Genomic DNA, 25,622 nt, shown 5'->3' on the forward strand with positions numbered 1-25,622 from the left:
ACAATATAAACGTTTTCTTTTCTGAACACCATCTTCAGTGACATTATTGGCCCGCTGGGAGAATTTGAGGACTGGCACTGGCCCTAAGGTAAATTGAGTTTGAGACCCCTGCCCTAGATTGTGGTGGACCTACTGAAAACTAGCACCACCTCCTCAAGTGCACTCAAAGAAATGGACTGCCTGGGCTCTGATTCATCCTGCTGCAGACAAGACAGGCCTGGTTTCTCCTTGGCTCAACACTTAAGCATCACCAGACTCAGGAAGAATTATGACTGTCCAGTCCCATTTCTGCCTACTAAACTCGTCTCCCCCTTCAGAGAAGTAGGAATAACAATCTCCTGCTTTGATAGGAATTGGGACAGAGGGTAAGAGAAGAGAAAACAGATCCAATCTGCACCTCTTCTTCCCCTCCTCCCTCCACACCAACGGAACTTCAAAACAGTTACCCACAGCATCAAGGAGAAGTAAAAGCTACTATTTCACTGGAGAAAAATAGAAGAAACTGAAGTCCAGGTGACCTGTTTGGAGAAATAACTAACCCTTTATAAAGTATCACTTATACTTTAAAGTCATGTGTAATTAGTTCTCTTGGGATAGGCCTTTCTGGCTTACTCCATTTAAGGTTTACTAGCATTGTTTTCCTGGACCTAATCCTGCAAACCCTTACTCCCATAAATCATTTCTAATAGTAATTTCAATGAGTCTGTCATGAGTAAGGATTAGTTTTGTGACAAGACCCCCCCCCCCCCCCCCACTCATCCTGCACACACTTTTGTATGTGCATAACTCTACAGACAAAAAAACAAAACAAAAAACCTGGAATCATTCTTGTGGAACCTTAGATACTAACAAATTTATTTGGGCATAAGCTTGTGAGCTAAAACCCACCTCATCAGATGCATGGAGTGAAAAACACAGTAAGCAATACAGGTCTTTTCTTGTGCTGTAATATATATACACTGCTTACTGTATTTTTCACTCCATGCATCTGATGAAGTGTGTTTTAGCCCAGATTCTAACTTTCCAACGTGCTGGGGGGTGCTCACTGCTCGACTGCAACTGCTCAACCCCCTGCTCTGCTGCAGTGGGAGTGCCGGAACCACACAAGGCACATTCAAGTGCTGCCACGGCAGTGCTTTAGCGTTGCCCAATGTAGACTAGCTCTAAGAAAGAGGTGGACAGTGGGAGGGGGGAGAAGAGGAATAAAAAGGAAGACATGGTTATTTTACCTATACCAGAGGCCAAGAAAGCCAGCAGGATAGACAAAGGGAGTAAAATTCTTGAAAGTTCCTGCAACAAAGAGAGAAGGACAGGAAGATGCAATAGCAGATAACTGAACTGATGAGGAAACACCAAGTTGCTTGAGGGTATAAATACCAAAGTAAACTGCATCTCACCTCCTGAATAGTCATTTCCTGACAAATACCTTGCACTGAAGCAAAGAGAGAACAAAAAGTGCTGGGGACGCCCTTTCACCCACTTCCCCTCAGAACAAGGGCCTCCATCCACCGATCTACACCACAGGCCAGAAGCAAACAACTTTTTAAAAATGCTATGCACAACTGTGTAACATGTCTATGCATACACAGTTAAGAATTAGATTCTTTGCACTTCTGTCTACTTTGGTAATGATGGGTGAATGAATGGCTGGATTCTGCCTTTTCTTGTTAATATTTTTGCTAATTATTAAAGTTATATTTGTTTTCAAAATATGAAAGCTAGGGTTTATTAAGCAGACAGTCATATCAGTGTTAAAAAAGTAAAGTAAAAAGTAGTCTTAAAAAAAAAATCAGTTTCATTAATACATTTGAAATCTAGCCAAAAGCACAAAGTTATACATACTGTATCATGAAATATTAGCATTATTATAGAATCATTGAAACGTAGGACTGAAATGGCCCTTGACAGGTCATCTAGTCCAGTCCCCTCCACCGGGGAAGGACTATGTATTATATCAGCGGTTCTCAACCAGGCATCAGAGGCCCCCTAGGGGGCCGCAAGCAGATTTCAGGGGGTCTGAAATTAGACTCATTAGGGCTCAGGGCAGAAAGCTGAACCCACGCCACGCTGAGCCCTGTCAACCAGGGATGAAGTCCAAGCCTGAGAAGCTTAGCTTCGCAGGGCCCACTGGGAACTGCCCTACTTGCTACCCCCTAACACCAGCACTGGCTTTTATATGCAGAAAAACAGTTGTTGTGCCACAGATGGGCCCATGAGTTTTTATATCATGTTCAGGGGGCCTCAGAAAGAAAAAGGGTGAGAACCCCCGAGCTACACCATCCCTGACAGATGTTTATTTAACCTGTTCTTAAAAACATCCAATGACAGCAATCCCAAAACCTCCCTAAGTAATTTGTTCCAGCACCTAACTAACCTTACAGTTAGGTTTCAGAGTAACAGCCGTGTTAGTCTGTATTTGCAGTTAGGGAGTTTTTTCCAATGTCTAACTTAAATCTCTGTTGCTGCAATTTAAGCCTATTACTTCTTGTCTTGTCCTCAGTGGTTAAGGAGAGCAATTTATCACCTTCCTCTTTATAACCACCTTTTACGTACTGAAGACTGCTTTATCCCCCTCAGTCTTCTCTTCTCCAAACTAAACAAACCCATTAAAAAAAAAAAAAACACCACATACCACGTTCCTCCTACACCATGTTTTCAAGATGCTTCATCATTTTTGTTGCTCTCCTTGGACTTTCTCCAAATCTCTCTCTAAGTGCAGTGCCCAGAACTGGACACAATACTCCAGCTCAGGCCTTATCAGTGCTGAATAGAGTGGAAGAATTACATTTTGTGTGTCTTGCTTACAACACTCCTGTTAATACATCCCAGAATGAGTATTGCTTTTTTGCAACAGTATTACATTGTTGACTCATATTTCATTTGTGATCCACTACAACTCTCATATCCTCCTCTGCAGTACTCCTTCCTACGCAATCATTTCCCAATATATTTCACGTTACTGTACAATAGCAAGGTAAATTTCATAGTTAAGCTGAATCTATGCCCGGATTCTCAAAGTGCATGCATAGAGCATTCCAGGGCCTGGCACCCCTGCTATCAGCAACCTTGTCAATAGGTCCTCCTCCTATATGCTGCTCCAAGTCACAGATAGCCACAAGTAATAACTTCCCCTTCGAGCTCATAAGTGTTGGGCAAAACACAATATGCAGAGATAATACAGTGGAGATATTTCTACCATCAAGCTAGGAGAGACATCTTCACTTGCCTTTCAACCTATCAAATGGGCTCTCCATATACAAAACTAAAGCTATTTGTAGTTAAATAGTTCTTACTCCCATTAAGACTTCTAGTATATGGTTTCATAAATAAGGAAAGCAGAGAGTAGCCCGGATTACCCAGCAGAGTTGATCCATGCACCCCATTAATGTCTAAAGTACTACTGGGCAAAAAAAGTTCCCTGTTGCAATCTTGCAAACAGTTGAATATCTTGGCATCATGGACTTTTCCTGACCAAGCAACATTAATCTTGGCAAACCTGTGACTGTGATCCACCAAGAACAGAAGAATTATAACGAAGCACCCCTTTTACCTGATAAACTGAGGCTTTGGCATGGGACAATACCACGAATTTAGCACATAGGTCATTTCAATAGCCCCAGCACAACTAGGAAACCCTAATTTTAATTTCCAACAGTCATCTCCTCCATGCTTCCTTCCATGATCACATGATGCAGCAGCACATACTGAAAATTTTTACCATATCTTCATAAATCAAACTGTGGATTTCCCAGTGATGAACTTGCCCCCAGTCACCAGTGGCAACTGCAGAGTTCCAAAGGGTAGTTGCCACTAACTTCTCCACGCTGAGGGGCGCATTCATCTGAGTATTCTGGGGTTGCTCAGCCCAGGACTCCAGGAAAGCACTTTCCTCATCCTAAAGGCCTGATGCTACTTCTAGTCATCCGAAGTCTGCAAAACTATCCAGTCCCACCACTCCACATTTGCTGGCATGGCCCAGGAGAGGTTCTCCAACAAATACATATATCACAGAAAAACATCCATGTGGTGCCATCTGTGAGTCCACAAGGAATTCTAACAACTCTCACCACCTCTGTGCTGTTGCCACTGATGCCTTGCAGCAGGTGCTCTTCTATAATAGGATTTATTTTTCAAAGCACAATAGTGGACAAGCACACAACATTCCTCTGTGCCTCCTCCAGACAGCATGCTGGAAATGGTGTGGATGCCAGTCCACCAAGTGACCTCTGGGACACAATTCTGCCAGCTTCCTGAAGATCTCACCATCTACCATAAAAGTTATCCAGAATTGTCATGAGCGAAGCAGCAGCAAATGCAATACTTACCCATACTGCAGGGCACTGCAACTGATGCAGCACAGTGCTGTATGGACACATGGATTGAAATGTAACCTGTCTTGTACTGCTGCAAATGCAAACAGTGTGAACACAGTTTAGTTACACAGATATAAGCTAAGTAAAATAGCATACTTTTCAGCATTTTTAAGTTGAGAGTGTCCCTTTAATGTTAATTCAGTCTTGCTGTCCATGTATTTTGGTTCATGTTTCCCTTTAAATGTGTAGATTAATATATTTTATACTGTTATAGGTCTACAATAAGACCATACAAGATGTATAACGTAGACAAGTTATTATGGGAAATGCTGTAATTCCCTTTGTTTTCCATTCTCCCCAAATATTAATTTTGGGGTATCTTTGCATGTAGTCAGTGCATGGAGAGACTGTATGAATGTGCATGCATATGTTTTCTCAAAAAGAAAAGGAGTACTTGTGGCACCTTAGAGACTAACCAATTTATTTGAGCATAAACTTTCGTGAGCTACAGCTCACTTCATCGGCTGCATACTGTGGAAAGTGCAGAAGATCTTTTTATACACACAAAGCATGAAAAAATACCTTCCCCCACCCCACTCTCCTGCTGGTAATAGCTTATTTAAAGTGATCACTCTCCTTACAATGTGTATGATAATCAAGTTGGGCCATTTCCAGCACAAATCCAGGTTCTCTCACCCCCCCCGCCCCCCCCCCCCCCACACACTAGTCTCTAAGGTGCCACAAGTACTCCTTTTCTTTTTGCGAATACAGACTAACACAGCTGTTACTCTGAAACCTGTCATATGTTTTCTGCAATTTAGAAGAGTCTGTGATGAAGAAAGCCTAGGTTGTTTTACTGATTTTTGTTTGCTTGTTTCACTTTTAACTATATGTATTGGGGTGAGAATTGACTGTGAGGAAGGAAAGAGAAAGGGGAGAAAGGGTTTCCATCAGTCACGTCTATGCCCATTTTCTTAAATTGTTTTACACGCAGGAAAAGAAGTAAGAGCTCCCACAGACACTTTGTTCTTATTTGTTGTCTCATGTTGCAGATAGAAGACAGCTAGTTTGCGAGGTCATGGGAATTAAGAATTAGCTGGGCAAGAGAGTTGGTAAATAGAAGCATCTTCAAATACACTTTAATTTTATTTATAACCAATAAACAAGTGTTGATCTTGGGCCCTAAGCGCCATTGAGATAATTAAAAGCACATCACAGATTAGAGTTAGCAGCTTCTGCTCCCCCCAAAACCAGAACATAAGGAAGTTGTCCAGATGTGAAAATCAAAGCCAAACTACACTAATGGCTGTTGATTGTGAGTGATTCATTGTGCTCCTTTCTTCCCCATAATCTTGAGGAAAGAGATGAGCATACTTCAAAGCCAAAGTACAACAAATTCAGGCCATTACAAAACGTAAATAGGGTGAGAAGAATGATAAGATGATGGTTCCTCAAAGAAAATGTCCTCTTTTATAAGAATGGGGTTCTAGTGCCACTGTTGACTACAGCTGTGGCTAGGGTAGATAAAAATCTAGGCTTTTTTTAAAAAAAATAATTTAAAAACCCCAATTTTTCAATTTAAATCGGACTTTTTAATTCAATTAAATTTGAAATTGACAACTTATGTTAAGGCTTACATTTTAATCTATTAAAATCATTTAAATAAAAAAATATTATGCAGTACATATTTGCTGACAAGTTTTAAATAAAGTCAAAGCACTGGTGGAAGTCACTGGCTAAAGCCTGGAACAAGAGTTTGTTGGGGTGCTAACCCACATTTTGACAGCAGTAGCCTCTTCTGCAGGTGAGCAGAGAATATTTTCTTCATTGTGATTTACTCAACTACTTCAGTTCAATTACTAGTTCATTCAGAGCCGAGAAACCAATAGGGAGTTGAAACCAATGAAACAGTAGGAAAGCTTGTTTTCCTCTTCCAATCTATGAATTAAAAGTAAATGTGCGAGGGCGAGATCTACTGGCTCAAAAACCTTAAAGGACACAGTGACCAGAAATAATCAGTTCTGTTCCCTAACTATAGATAGGTTTCAGAGTAGCAGCGAGTGGGGGTGGGGAAGAAACCTGGGGAAATAGTTTCACTTTAACTGGACAGTCTCTATGTAAAAGAATATCACTACAAAAGGTCCCCCCTTCCCCTCCGCTCTCCTGCTGGTAATAGCTCACCTTAAGTGATCACTCTTAAGTGATAACACCCATTGTTTCATGTTCTCTATGTATATAAATCTCCCCACTGTATTTTCCACTGAATGCATCTGATGAAGTGAGCTATAGCTCACGAAAGCTTATGCTCAAATAAATTTGTTAGTCTCTAAGGTGCCACAAGTACTCCTTTTCTTTTTGTGAATACAGACGAACACGGCTGCTACTCTGAAACCTATACTTGTCAATGACTTTTTGCGGTGAAACTCAGAAGTTTCACTGCAAAAAAAAAAAAAACAAAAAAAAACACCTCCACAAGAGGCGTACAGCTCTTACTGGTGATGCTTTTGCGGCGATGTACAAGTGAAGACACGTTCTTCCTGTTTACAGAGCTTTTAGTCTCTGCAGGTTATCCCACAGTACCTAGGTGACCACTCTGGCCAGCAGCTCTGTTGCTCGGTAAACAGACACCCATCCCCCACCCTGTAAAGCCCTGGGAACTTTGAAACTCCCCTTCTGGTTTTCTTTGCAAGTGCTCACTTATCTGGCCAGGTGACAATGCCTGCTCCTCGAAGCAAAGGATCCTCTGCTTGGAACAATGCTGAGCTACTGGAGCTGATCAGTGTTTAGAGAGAGGAGGCAGCTGTGCAGGACCCCAGGATACCCCGCAATCACCGCCCCCCTTCCCACAACACCTATCCTCAAAATGGAGAGAGCTGCACTGTGGAATAGCTGCCCTCAGTGCGCTGCTATCATAAGCGATGAAAGTGCTGCAAATGTAAACACTCTCTGATGCCTGTGGAAGTAAGTGAGTACACAAACCAGCGCTCTTCTTTCACCGATTCATCATCACTGTTGAAACTGACAGAGCAAAAACTCTGCAAGAGTAGACATAGCTTAAGAAGCAGCCAATGCAGATCACAGAGCACAGGTGTCATGTGTTGCCAAGTGAAATACATCACGTCGTAAGAGAGCTGCCACATTCTCCCAACAAACTCAGTTTCCATTCCAGGTAGATTTAGGTATAGCTCCAAGCAGAGTGCCTTGTTACAGTCTAATCTTGATGTAACTAAGGTATAGGTTACAGCAGCCTATTAATAATTCTAATGGATAAGCCTTGAGGATGGTAGGAAGTGCCTTGGTTTTAGGCTTCTTCTGCAATTTACTTTGGCATCTCTTGTAAAACATGCAAAATTTCAATGTGGTTTTACCCTGAATGTTAAAAAAGAACTCCCACAAGCTGACCACATTGCAGATCATACAATGCAGCTATTGGATTTGAAGCAAGAATTAAAATTCATGGAAGTCCTATGATTTTTGTTATACAGGAGGGTAAGACTAGATGACCACAACGATCCCTTCTGGCCTTAAAAATCTATGGGCTTGATTTGGGTGTTCCAACCATTATCTCCCATTTCAATGTAGGCGCTATTCTACATATAGATCAGCTACCTAGTTTGGAATTTAATCCCTATTGACTTTTATAGTCATCTGAATGGGGTCAGCATTTAATAGTGACCTCCCTTTCCAATCAGGGTTCCATGTAACTCACAAAATGCTATCATAAACTATTACAAAAGGATTCTTGAATTCTCAGACCCCTTCTCACATTCTAGTGGTTTCTTCTGCCTGGAGGCCACCAGGGTTCAAGAATGAGCTCTGACAGGGTGGAGTTGGCAGTGGCCAGGAAGCCCCCTGAAGTCTGCAAGTCAATACAATCATTTTATGCTGAAGTACAAAACTATGGTTGAGGTCAACATCAGTTTCTCCTCTGTTTCTGGCGAAGAACAAGTAACAGGTCACCCTGAACTCTTTCAGGGGGTATGCAGACTAATTAACATAGTATGCCTCACCCTATTAGTTCCTTCAAGTTGAATGCAACGGGAATGTAACATTAGTGATGACTCAGGCCCATTAGCCCTGACTTGCACCATTCTGAGTAAGCAGTGTAGCACAAATAGCCAAAGCCTGTTTACTTTAGGTCCTGTCCACTCTCCAACTTTTAACTTTGATTTTGTAACCAGATAGAGGCATGTTCACCTTAACTAGTTACAAGTAAACACGAACTTGCATCTACACTGCAGCTTTTCTACCATCCCAGCATCCATGTTGCTGTGTAAACATGTTTGTATCAGTGTGTAACTGATAATTTTCCCCCTTAAAACACTCAAAACCTCTGGCAAGTGTTAATTTTACCAGGAAAGAGGTTAAGAGGACTAAGGTAAACTCACTGAGGAAGATTTCAGAGTAACAGCCGTGTTAGTCTGTATTCGCAAAAAGAAAAGGAGTACTTGTGGTTAGTCTCTAAGGTGCCCCAAGTACTCCTTTTCTTTTTTCACTGAGGAAGGTGGCTCATTACTGCATCCAGATATAAGAGGAGAGGAGCTAGGTGAGCATTCCTGACGTAGGGAACATAGGACCAACCAAGCCCCTGGCTGGATGTAAACTTTATGTTCTTTGTTAACATAAGCCAAAATCCAAAGAGGGGTTTTTTTTATTTACACCATGTGGGGACTTTGGGAGGAGTTGGGTAAAAATCCTGATCATAAAGTGCATTACTGTGACTTATTATTTGTTGTGAAGTAGCTCTCAAGAGCCCCAGTCAGATTGGAACCATATTGCATTAGGCAGTGTAAAACCATAATAAAAGAAAATTTCTTGCATTTTGGGAATGCTGAGCAGCTCTTGGTCTCAGCAAGGGACAGTGCCCGGAGGATATGCCCAGAAAAGCTACACCAGCTTCACGTGAAGCCACGCACTCTAGAATGTCTTACCACACAGATAGCTGGGAGGAAGGAAGACCAGCCAAAGTGATGACAGACATGGTTGGGTGCCCTGCCTGCTTTATGAACACTGGTTCAAAGTTAGTTACTCAAAGACAACCAGGTGCCAGTCTAGGCCTCTTGCAGAGGCAAAGCACAGTTAACTGCCATGTTTTTAACCATATGTTTGAGAGCCATTTTAGCCAAATAATTGTATGTTAAAACTTGTTCTAAACAGGTTGTTACTGATTAAATGTATAATAAATAAGGAGACCCCTTGGAAATTGAAATGGATAATGATTAAGAAAAAGAAATCAGATATTTCAGGTTATTTCAACAGATTTTTAAAAAAATATTTAGCTCTCTCAATGATAAAAAGTGTTTTTTTTAAAAAAAAGATCACAACAAATATTTTAAATAATTTAAATATCTCTTGTAGCAAATATAGATACATCCTTCAAAATAAAAGAGTGAACCAAAAATATATTTAAAAAAAAAACTTATTTCTGATTGAAAATATCATTATGTATATACTAATGCATTGTTTAGTAGGTCATGAGATTAGGAGTTCGGAGTGCTATAACCAGCTGTGCTAACATCTTTCTGGGACGTCCTTGTTGATTTAGCCTCTCTATGCCTTAGTTTTCCTTTTAGTAGGCTGGGGGAAAATACATGCTAGACTTAGTGTGTACAAAAGCAGTAGTTTTCCCAGATGAAGACACATGGTTGGTGATACTAAGGGCTAGTCTACACTAGAATCGATGCAGCTGCACAACTGCATCAGTGGAGCTGCGTCGCTGGTAGTGTAGACGCGCTATGCCGATGAGAGAGAGCTCTCCCATCTGCATAACAAATCCATCTCTGTGAGCCGCGGTAGCTATGTCATTGGGAGAAGCTCTCCGGCTGACATAACGCTGTATGCACCAGGTCTTAGGTTGGTGTAACTTACACCACAAGAAAGGTGGCTTTTTCACACCCCTGAGTGACGTAAATTATGCCGACATAAGTGCTAGTGTGTACAAGCCTTAAGGTAGTGAGCCAGCTGATGTATCTTCTGTCTTATCGCTATTAAGTTTGGGGGACAAAAAGGATCACACTTCTGTGCTTGGAACTTGCCATCATGTTTGGTAGGACTCTGGGCTAGTTTACTGACTTTGAAATCAAAGCTTAGTTGGTGACTGTCTAATTGTGGGTAAGGTGCCCAGCAATTAGACCTGCTCTAAACTTAAAAATTAGATCTACCTAGCTACCTTGCTCAGAGCTGTGAAAAATTTCACATCATGAGCTCTATAGTTAGGTCGACCTAGCCATTGTACAGGTCGACCTAACTACAGAGCTCATGATGGGTGAGTTCAACAGATGAATTCTTCAGTTAATTTAGCTACCACCTCTCAGAGAGGTGGATTAACTACATTGACAGAAAAACTCCTTCCATTGGTTATAAGTATATATGCTATGGTGCTGGAGCTGCAGTAGCAGTACACATGGCCTTTCAGATGAATTAGCACCTGATTTATAGCATGGCTCTGAAGTGAAAATAGTGCAGATTTTCTGAACAGGTCAGTAATTGAAGGCGGCTGAGTTAGAGGAGGCAAGTCACCCATTCCAGCTGAGGGTGGGACCCAGGCTTTAAAAAAAATAAAAATAAAAAAAGCAGCATTCAGGCTCCCAGGATATAGCTACACTGCATTTTAAAACCCACAGCAGCAAGCCTCATAGCCCTGGTCTACAGACTTAGGATAACACTATGACACTAAAAACAGCTGTGCAGATGTTGTGGCTCAAGCTGGAACTTGGGCTCTGATGCCTGGGGATGGGGGAGGGCTTCAGAGCCTGAGCTGCACTATTTACACAGCTGTTAAATCATAAGGTGATCCTGAGTCTGCAGACCCAGGCTCAGCCCTGGTCTACACTACAAACTTTGGTACAACTATGTCTCTCGGGAGTGTGGAAAGTCCACACCCCTGAGCAACACAGATAACCAACCTAACCCCCAGCATAGACAGGAGGCGTCTCTCGTTGACATAGCTACTGCCTCTCGGGGAGGTGGAGTACCTATGTTATCAGGAGAAGTTCTCCCATCGGTGCTGCTGCTGAGCTGTAAGTGTAGACAAGCCCTTAGACTCGCTGCTCCAGGTTATAAAATTGTATAGATGTATCCTTAGTGGCTGGTAAGATGAAAGCAGCTGGGAGACAAAAGCTATGTTTACACAAGGATGAAAAACCCACGGCATGGCTGTGGCTGGCCCAGGTCAGCTTAAAAAAAAAAAAAAAAATCAGTGTAGATGTGCAGGCTCAGACTGGAGCATGAGCTCCAGGAACGCTCTACTCTTGCAAGATCCCAGAGCTCAGGCTCCAGTCTGAGCCCAGACATCTACATAGCAATTTTTCGGCCCCCAAGCCCGAGCCCTGCAAGCCCAAGTCAGCTGACCCAGACCAACAGTGACCATGCCTCAGGTCTTTTAATCTGTAACTTCTAAAGGAGTTAGCCAGCTGAGTAAGGCAAGGATTTCTCTCCTCCCCCTTAACTTGCAGGTACTCTACAAGGAAGAGCTCACACTGGGAGGAAAATTGTGTATCATCAGCACCACTGCTAACTCTTCCTCAGCCTGCACATGTGGGGGTCCTAGCCAAACAAGGCAGCCTGACCCTGGAGGCTTCTACCCAGGTCCTAGTCTTGACTTGCAGGGAATGCAGCTGCATGTCCCTGCCAAGAAAAATCAGGCAAGGGGAACCACCCAGCATGAGAGATGTCTGTTGGTGGAGTTACTCAGGAAGCAGGTATGAGGGCTAGAGGAGGAAGTGGGTCATCTATGTCACATCTGGGAGCTACATCAGTGGAATGAATACAGAAATGCCTAGGTTGGTGGATGCTAGCCAATTAAAGAAGACTATAGCAGCATCAGAGAAGGAAGGAGAACTAGCTGCTCTACTGGGGGGGTTGACTGGCAGCTGGTCATCTCGGACAGTAGATAGTGTTCCATCCCTCACCCAACACCCCATCCAAGTCAAGAACTAGTTTGCTGTACCGGCAACAGGAGGAGAGGATCAGACCCTAATGGGTGAGGAAGAGGAGCCACCTGCCCCTAAGGCTGGGAGACTCACAGCAACCACACCTAAGAGCAGATATAGGGTAATGCTGACCAGGGACTCGCTTCTGAGGAGGACAGAGACATCCATCTGCAAATCTGATGGCCCAGGGTCCTGCCTGCATAGAATCTGCATTTAAGACATCACAGGAAGGTTGCAGAGGCTCAGCTGTACCACTGACCGCTACCCCACACTGCTCATCCATGTGGGCATTAATGATACCGACAGGTATAATTCTGAGCAGATCTGCAGTGACTCCAAGGCTCTGGAAGCGAAGATGAAGGAGTCAGGGGTGCAGGTGGTATTCTCAGCCATCCTCCTGGACGAAGGTATGGGCCCCTGCCGGGACACATACATCCTAGAGATGAATGCCTGGTTACGCAGATGGTGTTGATGGGAGGGCTCTGGCTTCCTTGACCATAGGATGTTGTTCCAGGGAAGAGGACTGCTGGGAAGAGATGGAGTCCACCTGACAAAGTGGAAGAGCATCTTTGGTCACCAACTTGCCAATCTAGCAAGGAGGGCTTTAAACTATGGGCTTGTCTACACAAACTGCTGCAGCAGCACAGCTGCGCCACAGCAGTGCTTCAGTGAAGGCACTAGCTACAATGATGGGAGAGGTTCTCTCATTGGCATAGGTAATCCTTCTCCATGAGAAGCTACTCTATGGGTTAAGACGGTTTAACTGCTTCACTCAGCGTGTGAATTTTTCACACCTCTGAGTGACATAGTTCTACTGACCTGATTTCCTAGTGTAGGCCAGGCCTAAGTAAAAAGGAGGTAGGGTCAAAAGCCCACAGGCAGGTATATATTTTTTTAAAAAAGGTAACCTTTACAGAAGGCTAGATGTTGGGGGTTGGAGGGAATGGAAAATTACAATACACAGTTACAGGAATAAGAGTGAAAATGGTGGGGAAAGTCTGCTCAATTTCTTTGATGTCTATATACAAATGCAAGCAGTATGGAAGAACTGGAAGTATTAGTACATACACTAAATTATGAATTATGACACCATTGAGACTTGGTGGGTTAAATCTCATGTCTGGAATTATTGGTATAGAGGGATATACCTTGTTCAGAAAGGTAAGGCAAGGGGAAAAAGGGAGGTGGTGTTGCATGGTACATCACACAGGTGCCAACTTCCCAATGTGCCGGGGGGTATTCAACCCCCTTCTCTGCCCCAGGTCCCGCCCCCTCCCCCACTGCACCCCTTCCTCCAAGGCCTGCCCCGCCTCTTCCCGCCCCATTCCATCCCTCCCCCAGCACGCCACACCCTAGCTTTTCCCCCTCCCTCCCAAAGCCTCCTGCATGCCATGAAACAGCTGATTGTGTGTGGCAGGAGGGAGGCGCAGATTAGTGGGGCCTGCTGGTGGGCGGCAAACACTGGGGGGGTAGGGTGGGAGCTGATGGGGGCTGCCAGTGGGTGCTGAGCACCCACCATTTTTTCCCCATGCGTGCTCCAACCCCAGAGCATCCACGGAGTCAGCACTTTTCGTACATCATACTCATGTTCTGAGGTCCAGAAGGAAGAGAGGCAGACCAGGTGAAAGTCTCTGGGTAAAGATAAAAGGGAAAACACAGTGTATTACAGACCACCAAATCAGGAGGAGGTGGTGGATGAGACATTTTTAGAACAAACATACATCCAACACACTTAACCTGGTAGTAATGGGGGACTAACTACCCACATATCTGTTAGAAAAGTAATACAGCAAAACACAAGATGTCCAATAAGTTCTTGGAATGTATTGGGATATCTTTTTGTTTCAGAAAGTGGAAGAAGTAACCGGGGGGCAGCCATTTTAGATACCATTATGACAAGAGAGAAATTGGTTGTAAAACTGAGGGTTGAAGGCAATTTGGCCATCAACAATCTAATGAAAGCAATTCTAAGGAAAAGAAGGAGTGAGCAACAGAACAAGGACAACGGACTTGAAAAAAGCCCAGACTTTAACAAACTTAGAACATGTAAGTAAGGTCCAATGGGAAGAAAAACTAGGGGGAAAAGGAGAGCATGTGGGGCCAAAAATCAGAAAAGCTAGCAATAAGAAGTTCTATAAATATATTAGGAAAAGGAGAAAGATGAAACAAAGTGTAGGTCCACTACTTCGTAGGAAGGAGAGCTAATAACGGATGACATCCAGAAAGCTGAGGTGTTTAATGCTTATTTTACTTCAGCCTTCACTAAAAAGATTGTGACCAGATATTTAAAAGAAAACAACAAGGAGAAGGACCACAAACCAGAATAAGAAAATTACACGTTAAAGAATATTTAAATAAGGTAGATGTATCCAAGTCAGCAGGGCCTGATTAAATTCATCCTTGGGTACTTAAACTAACCGCAGCAATATCGGAATCATTACAGATTATATTCCCGAAGATAGGTGAGGTCCCAGATGACTAGAGAAGGGCAAACATAGTACCTATTTTTAGAAAGGTGACAAAGATGACCTGGGAAACTACAGACTAACTTTGATAACTTGTTCCAGGGTCTGTCAGGGTATCAAACAATCCGTTTGTAAGCACCTAGAGGACAACACGATTGTAAGGAATAGCCAGCATGGATTTGTCAAGAACAAATCATGCCAAACCAACCCAATTTCCTTCTTTGACAAGGTTACTGACCTAGTGGACAGGGGAGAAGGAGTTTCTAGACAGGATATCTTGATTTTAGTAGTGCTCTGACACAGTCCTACATGACAGTCTCGTTAGCAAACTAGAGAAATGTTGTCTAGATGAAATTTCTATAAAGCAGTTGCATAACTGGTTGAACGACCATACTCAAGGATTAGTTATCAATGGTTCACTGTACAAATGGGAGGACATATCTAGTGGGGTCCCGGAGAGATCACTTTAGGTCTGGAACTATATATTTTTTTCCATTAATGACTAGGACAATGGAGGGCAAAGTATGCTTACAAAAATCAGCAGATGTCCCCAAATTGAGAGGGACTGCAAAAACTTTGAAGGCCCAGGATCAGAATTCAAAATGACCTTGATAAAGTGAAGAACTGGTCTGAAATCAAAAGATGAAATTCAATAAGATAAGTGCAAAGTACTGCACTTAAAAAGGAAAAAATGCACTACTACAAAATCGGAAATAACTGGCTAGACAGTATACTGCTGAAAAAGATCTAGAGGTTATAGTGTATCACAAATTGATTGTAAGCCAACACTGTGATGCAGTTGCAAAAAAGGCTGTCATCATTCTGCAGTGCATTAACAGGAGTTGCACATCTAAGACACTGAGGTAATTTTCCCCACTTTATTTGGCACTGGGGTAAGGCCTCAGCTGGAGTACTGTACCCAGTGTTCACTTTAGCAAAGATATGGACAAACTGGAGAGAGTCCAGAGGAGAACAACAAATATGATAAAAGGTTTAGAAACCCAATCTATGAGGACAGGTTTAAAAAAAAAAAATCAAGCATTTGTAGTTTTAAGAAAAGGAGACCGAGGGGACACCTGGTCAGAGTCTTCAAACATGTTAAGGGCTGTTATAAAGAGGGCAGTGATCAACTGTTCTCCATGTCCTCTGAAGGTAGGACAAGAATTGATCAGCTTAGTTTAGAGGAAGGAAGATTCAGGGTAGATATTAGGAAAAACTTTCTAGCTATAAGGATAGTTAATCACTGGGAATAAGCTTCCAAGGGAGGTTGTGGAATTCCCATCATTGAAAGTTTAAGAACAGGTTAGGCAAACACCTGTCAGGACGGTCTAGATACACTTGGTCCTGCCTCATGGGCTGGACTAGATAACCTTTCAAGGTTCCTTCCAGCCCTACATTTCTATGACTCTATGAAGGACCTACAGAAGAGTCAAATACGGTTGAATTTTTAGTGCAAGAAAACATCTTTGACAAGGAACACAGAATGGTTTTCACAGTGGTCCCACATGAAGCTGCAATCATAGAACTGAAACACCTACAGAAGTAAAAATTGTCAAAGCACAAGGCATTTCCCCCCATTCTATTAATATCAGACATTCAGTTGCACACACAGCCAGAATGCCTCACTGTTCCAATGGCCCAGAATGGGAAGTGGTGGCCTCAGCTCATTGCCAAATAGGATTGCTACCTGACTTGGATCATGTCTCTGAGTCTTACTAGTCAATACGAATGAATCAGTTAAAATGCTATTACTAAGTTCCCCTGGATATGCTATATTAACTTTTTGCCAGGTTGTTTCACAACATCCTCAGCCAATGGCAACTTTATATTGGTTTTTTTGTAATGCATTTCAAACAAAATTTATACAAGGATTAACAAAGGTGTTAAGATCTAATGTACAGTTCTACTGAAATCAATTAGATTTTGTATGCTCTCTCTATTAAGTACATGTACAACATGTGAAACCTGAATGTACAAAGTCAAAAGGAGTTACTCTCCATATGAAGCAAACATGCAAGTGTTTTACTTTATGCACAAGTAGCCCCACTGACTTCAGCAGTACCAATCATTAATGTGTTTGCAGCACTGGGAACTTAGTGGTTCATTTTGTTTATAGAACTCACCCACTTCAGTTTTAAAGACCACCACATTAGCAACAATCTACATTATATTTGTGGTAACCAGTGTTAAAACAATATACCACAAAACCTCTCTTTTTAATTTTTTATTTTTATTAGACAGGTGCAAAAAAGTATCAGAAACTTTGTTTTTCCAGAACTAAAAAAATAATTGATCTTGGTGACATTTTATTTTGTAAATAAATTATGTATGGCCTGAGACATGGTATGTCAAGTTCCAGCCTATAGGTAAGTAGAATTGCTTATTAATAACTTCTCAAAACAGGGCTCATACCAAAAAGTACCCTTTTTTTTAATTACTCTGTAAACCTGGAGCTACTGTTTCTCTAATACAATTACACATGAAATGGAAAACCTTATAGCTGTTGCTATAATTCCTGAAATATTTTTCTAACCAGTATCCTATTTCCTTATAGTGCGCAGACTATTTTGACACTCAGCTTCCATCACTTCCCCATCACCCTACCTCCTTGTGAACACGCATCTAGTCACAGCATTAACATTAAAATCTTCTGAAGCAAAACACTTATATTACAGGTTTCAGAGGAACAGCCGTGTTAGTCTGTATTCGCAAAAAGAAAAGGAGTACTTGTGGCACCTTAGAGACTAACCAATTTATTTGAGCATGAGCTTTCGTGAGCTACAGCTCACTTCATCAGATGTATACCGTGGAAACTGCAGCAGACTTTATATACACACAGAGAATATGAAACAATACCTCCTCCCACCCCACTGTCCTGCTGGTAATAGCTTATCTAAAGTGATCAACAGGTGGGCCATTTCCAGCACAAATCCAGGTTTTCTCACCCTCCACCCCCCCACACAAATTCACTCTCCTGCTGGTGCTAGCCCATCCAAAGTGACAACTCTTTACATAATCAAGTCGGGCTATTTCCTGCATAGATCCAGGTTTTCTCACATCCCCCTCACCCCCATACACACACAAACTCACTCTCCTGCTGGTAATAGCTCATCTAAACTGACCACTCTCCAAGTTTAAATCCAAGTTAAACCAGAACATCTGGGGGGGGGGGGTAGGAAAAAACAAGAGGAAACAGGCTACCTTGCATAATGACTTAGCCACTCCCAGTCTCTATTTAAGCCTAAATTAATAGTATCCAATTTGCAAATGAATTCCAATTCAGCAGTTTCTCGCTGGAGTCTGGATTTGAAGTTTTTTTGTTTTAAGATAGCGACCTTCATGTCTGTGATTGCGTGACCAGAGAGATTGAAGTGTTCTCCGACTGGTTTATGAATGTTATAATTCTTGACATCTGATTTGTGACCATTTATTCTTTTACATAGAGACTGTCCAGTTTGACCAATGTACATGGCAGAGGGGCATTGCTGGCACATGATGGCATATATCACATTGGTGGATGTGCAGGTGAACGAGCCTCTGATAGTGTGGCTGATGTTATTAGGCCCTGTGATGGTGTCCCCTGAATAGATATGTGGGCACAATTGGCAACGGGCTTTGTTGCAAGGATAAGTTCCTGGGTTAGTGGTTCTGTTGTGTGGTATGTGGTTGTTGGTGAGTATTTGCTTCAGGTTGCGGGGCTGTCTGTAGGCAAGGACTGGCCTGTCTCCCAAGACTTGTGAGAGTGTTGGGTCATCCTTTAGGATAGGTTGTAGATCCTTAATAATGCGTTGGAGGGGTTTTAGTTGGGGGCTGAAGGTGACCGCTAGTGGCGTTCTGTTATTTTCTTTGTTAGGCCTGTCCTGTAGTAGGTAACTTCTGGGAACTCTTCTGGCTCTATCAATCTGTTTCTTTACTTCTGCAGGTGGGTATTGTAGTTGTAAGAAAGCTTGACAGAGATCTTGTAGGTGTTTGTCTCTGTCTGAGACAACCGCATTTGCTCCAACCCCTCAGATAAGCTATTACCAGCAGGACAGTGGGGTGGGAGGAGGTATTGTTTCATATTCTCTGTGTGTATATAAAGTCTGCTGCAGTTTCCACGGTATACATCTGATGAAGTGAGCTGTAGCTCACGAAAGCTCATGCTCAAATAAATTGGTTAGTCTCTAAGGTGCCACAAGTACTCCTTTTCTTTTTACTTATATTACAGGCATCAGCTCAGCACAACCAGGTTTATATACAAATTGCAACCCTCATTCTCTTCCACAAATCAAGAACTTTAGATAAGAACATTTTTGCCTTTAAACTTCGGGGGAAATATCAATGCTGCCAGCAGGGCAATTTGTTTTCCAACAGAGGCAGAGAAAAACCCCAAAAAATAGTTAAACGTATACGTTAGTCCTCTACAATCATGTTAGGTAGGCAGTGGTTTTGTATTTGCCTAACACATGGCTGATTAATGTTACTCCTGGGGGAATTCTGAGCCACTACATGTGCGCAGAATTTATGTCCCCCGCAGATTTCTTTGCTTCCCTGCACAAAAATGACTTCACTGTGCTTCCCTGCCAGAAACCTGCAAGAGCAGTCAGACACCACTCCCTAGCTGCCCAGGAACATCCTTTCAGGCACCCGGAGCAGCCAGCAGAGAGCTAAATCACAGCAGGGCTGGGGATGCCCCACCCAGTGGCTCCTACCCTGAGCCAGGACCAGCTGCTAGTTCCAGCTGCGCTGGAGGCAGGAGAGGATGAGACTTCCTCTTCCCCTGCAAGACTTATCCCACCCCCAGAAACATCCCCCAGCTGCAGGAAGCTCAGCATCCTCCCCTGTTTCCCGCCCCCATCACTCCACAGCTACGGTGGGGGGGAGGGGTCGCTGTACAGGGAGCTGCTCCCCCATCCGCCCAACCCCCCTATATCCAGACCTCCCATTCCCAGACACCCTCACCAAGCCTCCCCCCGTACAACCAGAACCTCCCTAGCTCTCCTACCCAAACCTTACCCCACTGATCCTCAACCCCTCCATCTAGAGCCACCTGCGCCCAGAAGCCCTGCCTCTGGATCCCAACCCCTGAACCCAGACCACCCTGCATTCAAACCCTCACCATGATGAGTCCTACGCCCCTGCACCCCCCTGAGCCCCCACACCACTGACCCCCAATTAGCTTCACCCAGACCCACACTCCCCCAGCACCCAGACCCCTCCACTGAGCCCCAACCACTTCACCTGGAAGGCCCTGCAGAGTCCCATTGCCCCTGCACCTGGAATCCCGACCCACAACAATCCTCTGTGCATCCAGATCCCCTGCACACCTAGACCCCCCACTGAGCTGCCTGTACACTGATTGTCCCACAGAATCCTCTCACGCCACATCAGGATCCCCCACACTGAGCCCCTCCATACTTGCAGTCTGAATGTTTGAGCCTGCATGCCCCACATGTGGTGCGCCTGGCACAGAGGGGCAGGGCCCCAGCATGTTTCTGGGATATGTCCAGGCCTTGTTCTGTTTCAGGGTCGGGTGCAGCCTCACCCGAGTCCAGGGCACGGGGTGAGGAGGCTGCAGGGTGATCTCCCATCTTCATGCAGCCAGTGGCCTGTGCTCCCCACTACGATGCTGGAGCCTCTGCATTTGTTAATTGAAACTTGAAGAAACTTGCAGAATTTAAAAATATCATGCGCAGAATTTTTAATGTTTTGGCACAACATTTTTATTTTTTTTGGCACAGAATGCCTTCAGGAGTATTAATGTGTAGCAAGTGTCTTTATAGTATCGTAATATTTTGCCACAGAAAAGGACGTATGTTTAACGAGAGCCAGTCAGCAAACTTTGAAACAAACTAACACATACAATAATTACGAGATGAAGTGCTTTCTTAAGCTATAACATGGTGACAGGAAGTCCAGAATAAAGAGGTCTTAAGTAGGGCTGTCAAACGATAAAAAAAAATTGCAATTAATCACAAGATTAAAAATATTGTCATGATTAATCACAATTTTAATTGCACCATTTAATAATAATAGAACACCATTTATTTAAATATTTTGGTTGGGGAGGGTGTGTGTGTGTGTGTATGTATATTTTTGGGGGGCATTGTCTCTTTAAGCAGAGTATTCAGGAGCCTGAACACTTTTTCAATCAGCAGCAGTTGCTATCTGCAGCACTCACTCCTGAGCCAGCAGCAGACAGGTTCCCCCTGCTCCCTGACCCCAGCTCAGCGCAGCACACAGAAAGCAGGCTCCGGGTCTGGAGCAGCTTGCCCAGGGATGGCTCCATGGGGTGGGGGGGGAGAGAAGGAGGTAGGAGCAGCAGTGGAGCAAGGCAGCAGGAGGAGGGGCACTCATGCCCCGGAGGCACACAGCAGCACCCCTTGAACACCGCACCCTAGTGGGTGATTAATGCTGGTTAAAAAAACATGTTAATGTGTTCTGAGTTATTCACATGCAAAACTACAGTTGACAGCCCCAATTATTATTTTTTATTACAAATATTTGCATTTTAAAAAAGAAAAGAAGATCATGCTTCTACTTGAAGATTGCACCAAAGGGCATAAAAACGTTTAGCATAACTGGCATACAATTACCTTGCAACGCCAGCTACAACAGTGCCAAGAGAACACCTGTACTCACTTTCAGGTGATGATGTAAATAAAAAGCTGGCAACATTATCTCCCATAAATGTACATGAACTTGTCTGTCTTAGCAATTGGCTGAACAAGTAGCAGGACTGAGTGGACTTGTAGGCTCCAAATTTTTATACTGTTTTGTTTTTGAGTAGTTATGTAAAAAAAAACTATTTGTAAATTGCATTTTCATGATAAAGAGATTGAACTACAATACTTCTGAGATGAACTGAAAAATACTATCTCTTATTTTTACATTGCAAATATTTGTAATAAAAATATTAAATAAGCACAGGTTTCAGAGTAACAGCCGTGTTAGTCTGTATTCGCAAAAAGAAAAGGAGTACTTGTGGCACCTTAGAGACTAACCAATTTATTTGAGCATGAGCTTTCGTAAGCTACAGCTCACTTCATCGGATGCATACCATGGAAGCTGCAGAAGACATTATATACACACAGAGACCATAAAACAATACCTCCTCCCACCCCACTGTCCTGCTGGTAATAGCTTATCTAAAGTGATCATCAAGTTGGGCCATTTCCAGCACAAATCCAGGTTTTCTCACCCTCCGCCCCCCCCCCCCCCCACACACACACAAACTCACTCTCCTGCTGGTAATAGCCCATCCAAAGTGACCACTCTCTTCACAATGTGTATGATAATCAAGGTGGGCCATTTCCTGCACAAATCCAGGTTCTCTCACTCTGTCACCCCCCTCCAAAAACCACACACACAAACTCACTCTCCTGCTGGTAATAGCCCATCCAAAGTGACCACTCTCCCTACAATGTGCATGATAATCAAGGTGGGCCATTTCCAGCACAAATCCAGGTTTTCTCACCCCCCCACCCCCATACCTGGATTTGCGCTGGAAATGGCCCAACTTGATCACTTTAGATAAGCTATTACCAGCAGGAGAGTGGGGTGGGAGGAGGTATTGTTTCATGGTCTCTGTGTGTATATAATGTCTTCTGCAGTTTCCACGGTATGCATCCGATGAAGTGAGCTGTAGCTCACGAAAGCTCATGCTCAAATAAATTGGTTAGTCTCTAAGGTGCCACAAGTACTCCTTTTCTAAATAAGCACAGTTCACTTTGTGTTCTGTGTTGTAACTGATATCATCATATTTTAAAATGTAAAAAAATCCCAAAATATTTATAATAAATTTAAATTGGTATTCTATTATTGTTTAACGGTGCGATTAAAACTGTGATTAATGATGATTAATTCTTTTAATCTAGTTTGTTTGTTTTTCATTCATCACTTAAGTGAACTATAATTGACAGCCCTAGTCTTAAGCACCACAACTGATCCTACAAACCAGGTACATATGGGAAGAGATGGCTATACGATCTATCACAGCCAAAAATTCATTCATCAGAAAATGCTGAAGCAATTCCAAGCACGATCTGATACACAACACTGCCAAAATGAGGTGGAGCTGCACGTTGATTTAGGGTGAGATTTGGGCTGGAGGGAGTAACAGGGGAGCCTCTGGAAAGGCAACTGGAGTTTAGAGTACTGGCTAAATTAATAGAACTGTCCAAACCCCAAAAGGTGTAAACAGCCCCATCTGCAGCCAGCAAATAATGACCCTGAAGAAGAGTCTCTCAAAAACAACTCCAGAGGACGTAAACGTACATTAGATGTAAACGTACGTCTACCAATAACCCATCGCCCCCACCCCGCACACGCACGCACACACACGGAGGTGGGGGAGGAGAGCTCTACATACCTAGCAATACCCCCTCCCCAGATCTCACCCCTTCCCTGCAACAGCTGTCCAGACCAAGACCGAAAATAGCATCCCTACGCTCCTGCAGTTTGGTGACACACCGACGCACAAACTGATCCCCTGACTAGAAGTCTAGCCCCCCACGACAGTTCATAATCGCCAGCGGCACCACCCAGGGCAGCGGACGAGCAGCAGCTCCGCTCTCACCTGGGACGCACTCACTCTGCAAGGCCCCTCCTTTCCACAGAGCAGCCACCTCCCACGGCTTTGGCGGACCCCCGGGACGCACCCAAGCCCCTCGCCCAGGGGAGGGACTGGACATGCCTCCCCCGGCCCAGGCCCCTCTCCCCTGGCCGCGCCTTAGAGGCGGGGTTTCACCCACCTCCCATGGGGCAAGGGTGGGGCTGGACTCCTAGGACACCAGCGATGCCCCAGCCCGGCCTCCTCAGGGCCCAGCCCACCCCGGCACGGGGCGCCCCCCCGGCCTCGCTTACCTCGGCTGAGATCAAGCGGGACGTTCTCCTCGCCGCTATCATTCCGACCTGTGTGGGGGGGAGAAGCGGAGAGCCCGTTAACCTGGGCGGGGAGGGAGTGATGGGGCCGGGGGAGCAGCAGCAGCGGCGCCTCCCGCCGGGCCTAGCCGGGCTCCTTACCTCGGATGCGGAGGTGCCTCAGCGAGCGGGCGCGGAGGTTCACCGCCATGTTTACGGCCCCGCAGTCACAACACCGGAAACCTCGCCCTCTCTCGCGAGGAGACCGAGCCGCCGCCGACGACTCCCGCGGCCCCCACCGGCCTGTCGCGAGGGGGCGCGGGAACGCGCGGCGGCGAGCGCGAGGAGCTGGGCGCTCGGCGGGGCCTGGCGCCAAGGAATGACCCCGGCGTGCCAGAGGGGAGCTGGCGGAGCTCAGCGAGGTCCCGGCCTGGGCTCCCCCGCCTTGAGAGAGGAGGCCGTCAGGACACCCACCCACACACACACACCATCGCCCCGCCCCGGCTCGGGGGCTTTCCCTCGGCACCCTCCAGGGGGCGTTTCCCTCCATTCGCTGCCCCCTTTCCCCACCAGGGCAGGGGGTGTCTCTTCACCACCTGCACATTAGTATGATTTATGACGTCCACCATGGGGGCAGCCGCCTTCAGGGGTGTGGGGGGTCCCCTGGCCCGACAGCTTTAGCAGCAGAGTTGGGGGCCTCTCCGTAGCGCCTAGCTCGCTCCTAAACCTTTGTATGCTGTCTGCTCCCCGCCCCCACCGAGTCTTTCACAATATTGCAAAGCCCAGCATTCAAAAATCCCGAGATGTGACTTAAAATTGTGAGGTTTTTTTATATATATAAGGGGAGGGGGGTTAAGTGCTTCCTGGGGTCATTGTTTACTGGGTAGACTTGAAACACGTGTTCACCCTCCTCTGTAACCATGAGGGCTGGAGGCTTTTTCTTTCTTTTTTTAAATTGTGAGCTGCAATTCTCACTGCATTCCAGGAGCTAGGGCTTTAAAAACAGCGAATGTCCCCAGACTCGTAACAAAAATCACAATTGGTAAAAGCATTGCCAACAAGTCACTAGACCAGATTGCTGCTGTTTAAAATACTTTTGCAGCCTTGTAACAGACTTCCCAGCAGCTTTACCTCTGACCTGCTAAGTGGTGAAAATGAAAATGTTGAAGAAAAGGCCCAAAATGGCAGATTCAAAGAAACATTTTAAAACACTCCAGACTGCCCTTGTCAACTTACCCTGTTGTGCTGCCTTCAGTCTAATTCTACACCTTTGTAGAAAACGTGGCAAAATGCCTTCTTTTCCAGGAGAGCTTGCAGTTCTAGAAATGACTTCCTAAAAAATTGTTTCAGCTAAACAACTAAAGATGGTGGTTGGGTTTGTCATGTGACATTACTTTTTTGACTCCCATTACAAAAACGCCACACCTTCTATACCTCATGCCTGCCCTATTCAGGCAAAAGCTTAAATAAGCAGAAGTGATTTACAACATGTGCTAAAGGTCAGGAAACTCTGCTTCTGAAGGACCACAGATGAAGCAAGTTCTTAGCGGATGGCCCTACACATAAGAACACCAATGTCCTGATATTTCAATCTCCGTTACCTCAAATATCTCAAGTAGGGTTGCCAGTTTTGGTTGGATGTATTCCTGGAGGTTTCATCACATGACATGAACTTTAATTAAACATTAATATTTAATTCCTGGAGAGTCCAGGACAGTCCTGGAGGGTTGGCAATGCTAGTCTCAAGTGATTTTAATAGCTCAGGTCACTAATGGGAAGAAAGGTGTTTTCTCACACAGCCAGGATAGAAAACCATATTGAGCTGTATAGATCAAGGTGAACACCTTGAATTGCATCTGCAAGCAAATAAGAAGTTAGGATAACAGCTTTGTGCCCTGCAGCTGATACTACTAACTAAGCAGATTACTAGCCATTCTCCTCTCTGAAGTCTACCCGGCATCCCTAGGACAACCGGAAGGCTAGAGGTATCCTGAATTCTGAACTTTGGCAAATGATGGCTATACTCCTTCATTATCAGGAGAGTCACTAGCTTGTCCACCATCTCACCATGC

At 44.3% G+C, this 25,622-nt stretch overlaps 1 protein-coding gene across 2 annotated transcripts in view; it reads right to left on the bottom strand.

The window, feature by feature from the left end:
- The window catches only part of RICTOR (RPTOR independent companion of MTOR complex 2), a 187,585-nt gene extending 163,723 nt beyond the window's left edge, over positions 1-23,862 (bottom strand). For both annotated transcript variants that reach the window (XM_048849236.2, XM_048849237.2), the window contains exons 1-2: positions 23,713-23,862; positions 23,554-23,601 (exon numbers count right to left, since the gene is read on the bottom strand). In XM_048849236.2, coding sequence (XP_048705193.1) covers positions 23,554-23,601; positions 23,713-23,761 — 97 coding nt within the window. In that variant the 5' untranslated portion in view covers positions 23,762-23,862. The remainder of the gene's footprint in view (positions 1-23,553; positions 23,602-23,712) is intronic.
- Between the last annotated feature and the right edge of the window lie 1,760 nt (positions 23,863-25,622).

The sequence above is a fragment of the Caretta caretta genome, chromosome 5, assembly GCF_965140235.1.
Source record: "Caretta caretta isolate rCarCar2 chromosome 5, rCarCar1.hap1, whole genome shotgun sequence".
NCBI lineage: Eukaryota > Metazoa > Chordata > Testudines > Cheloniidae > Caretta > Caretta caretta.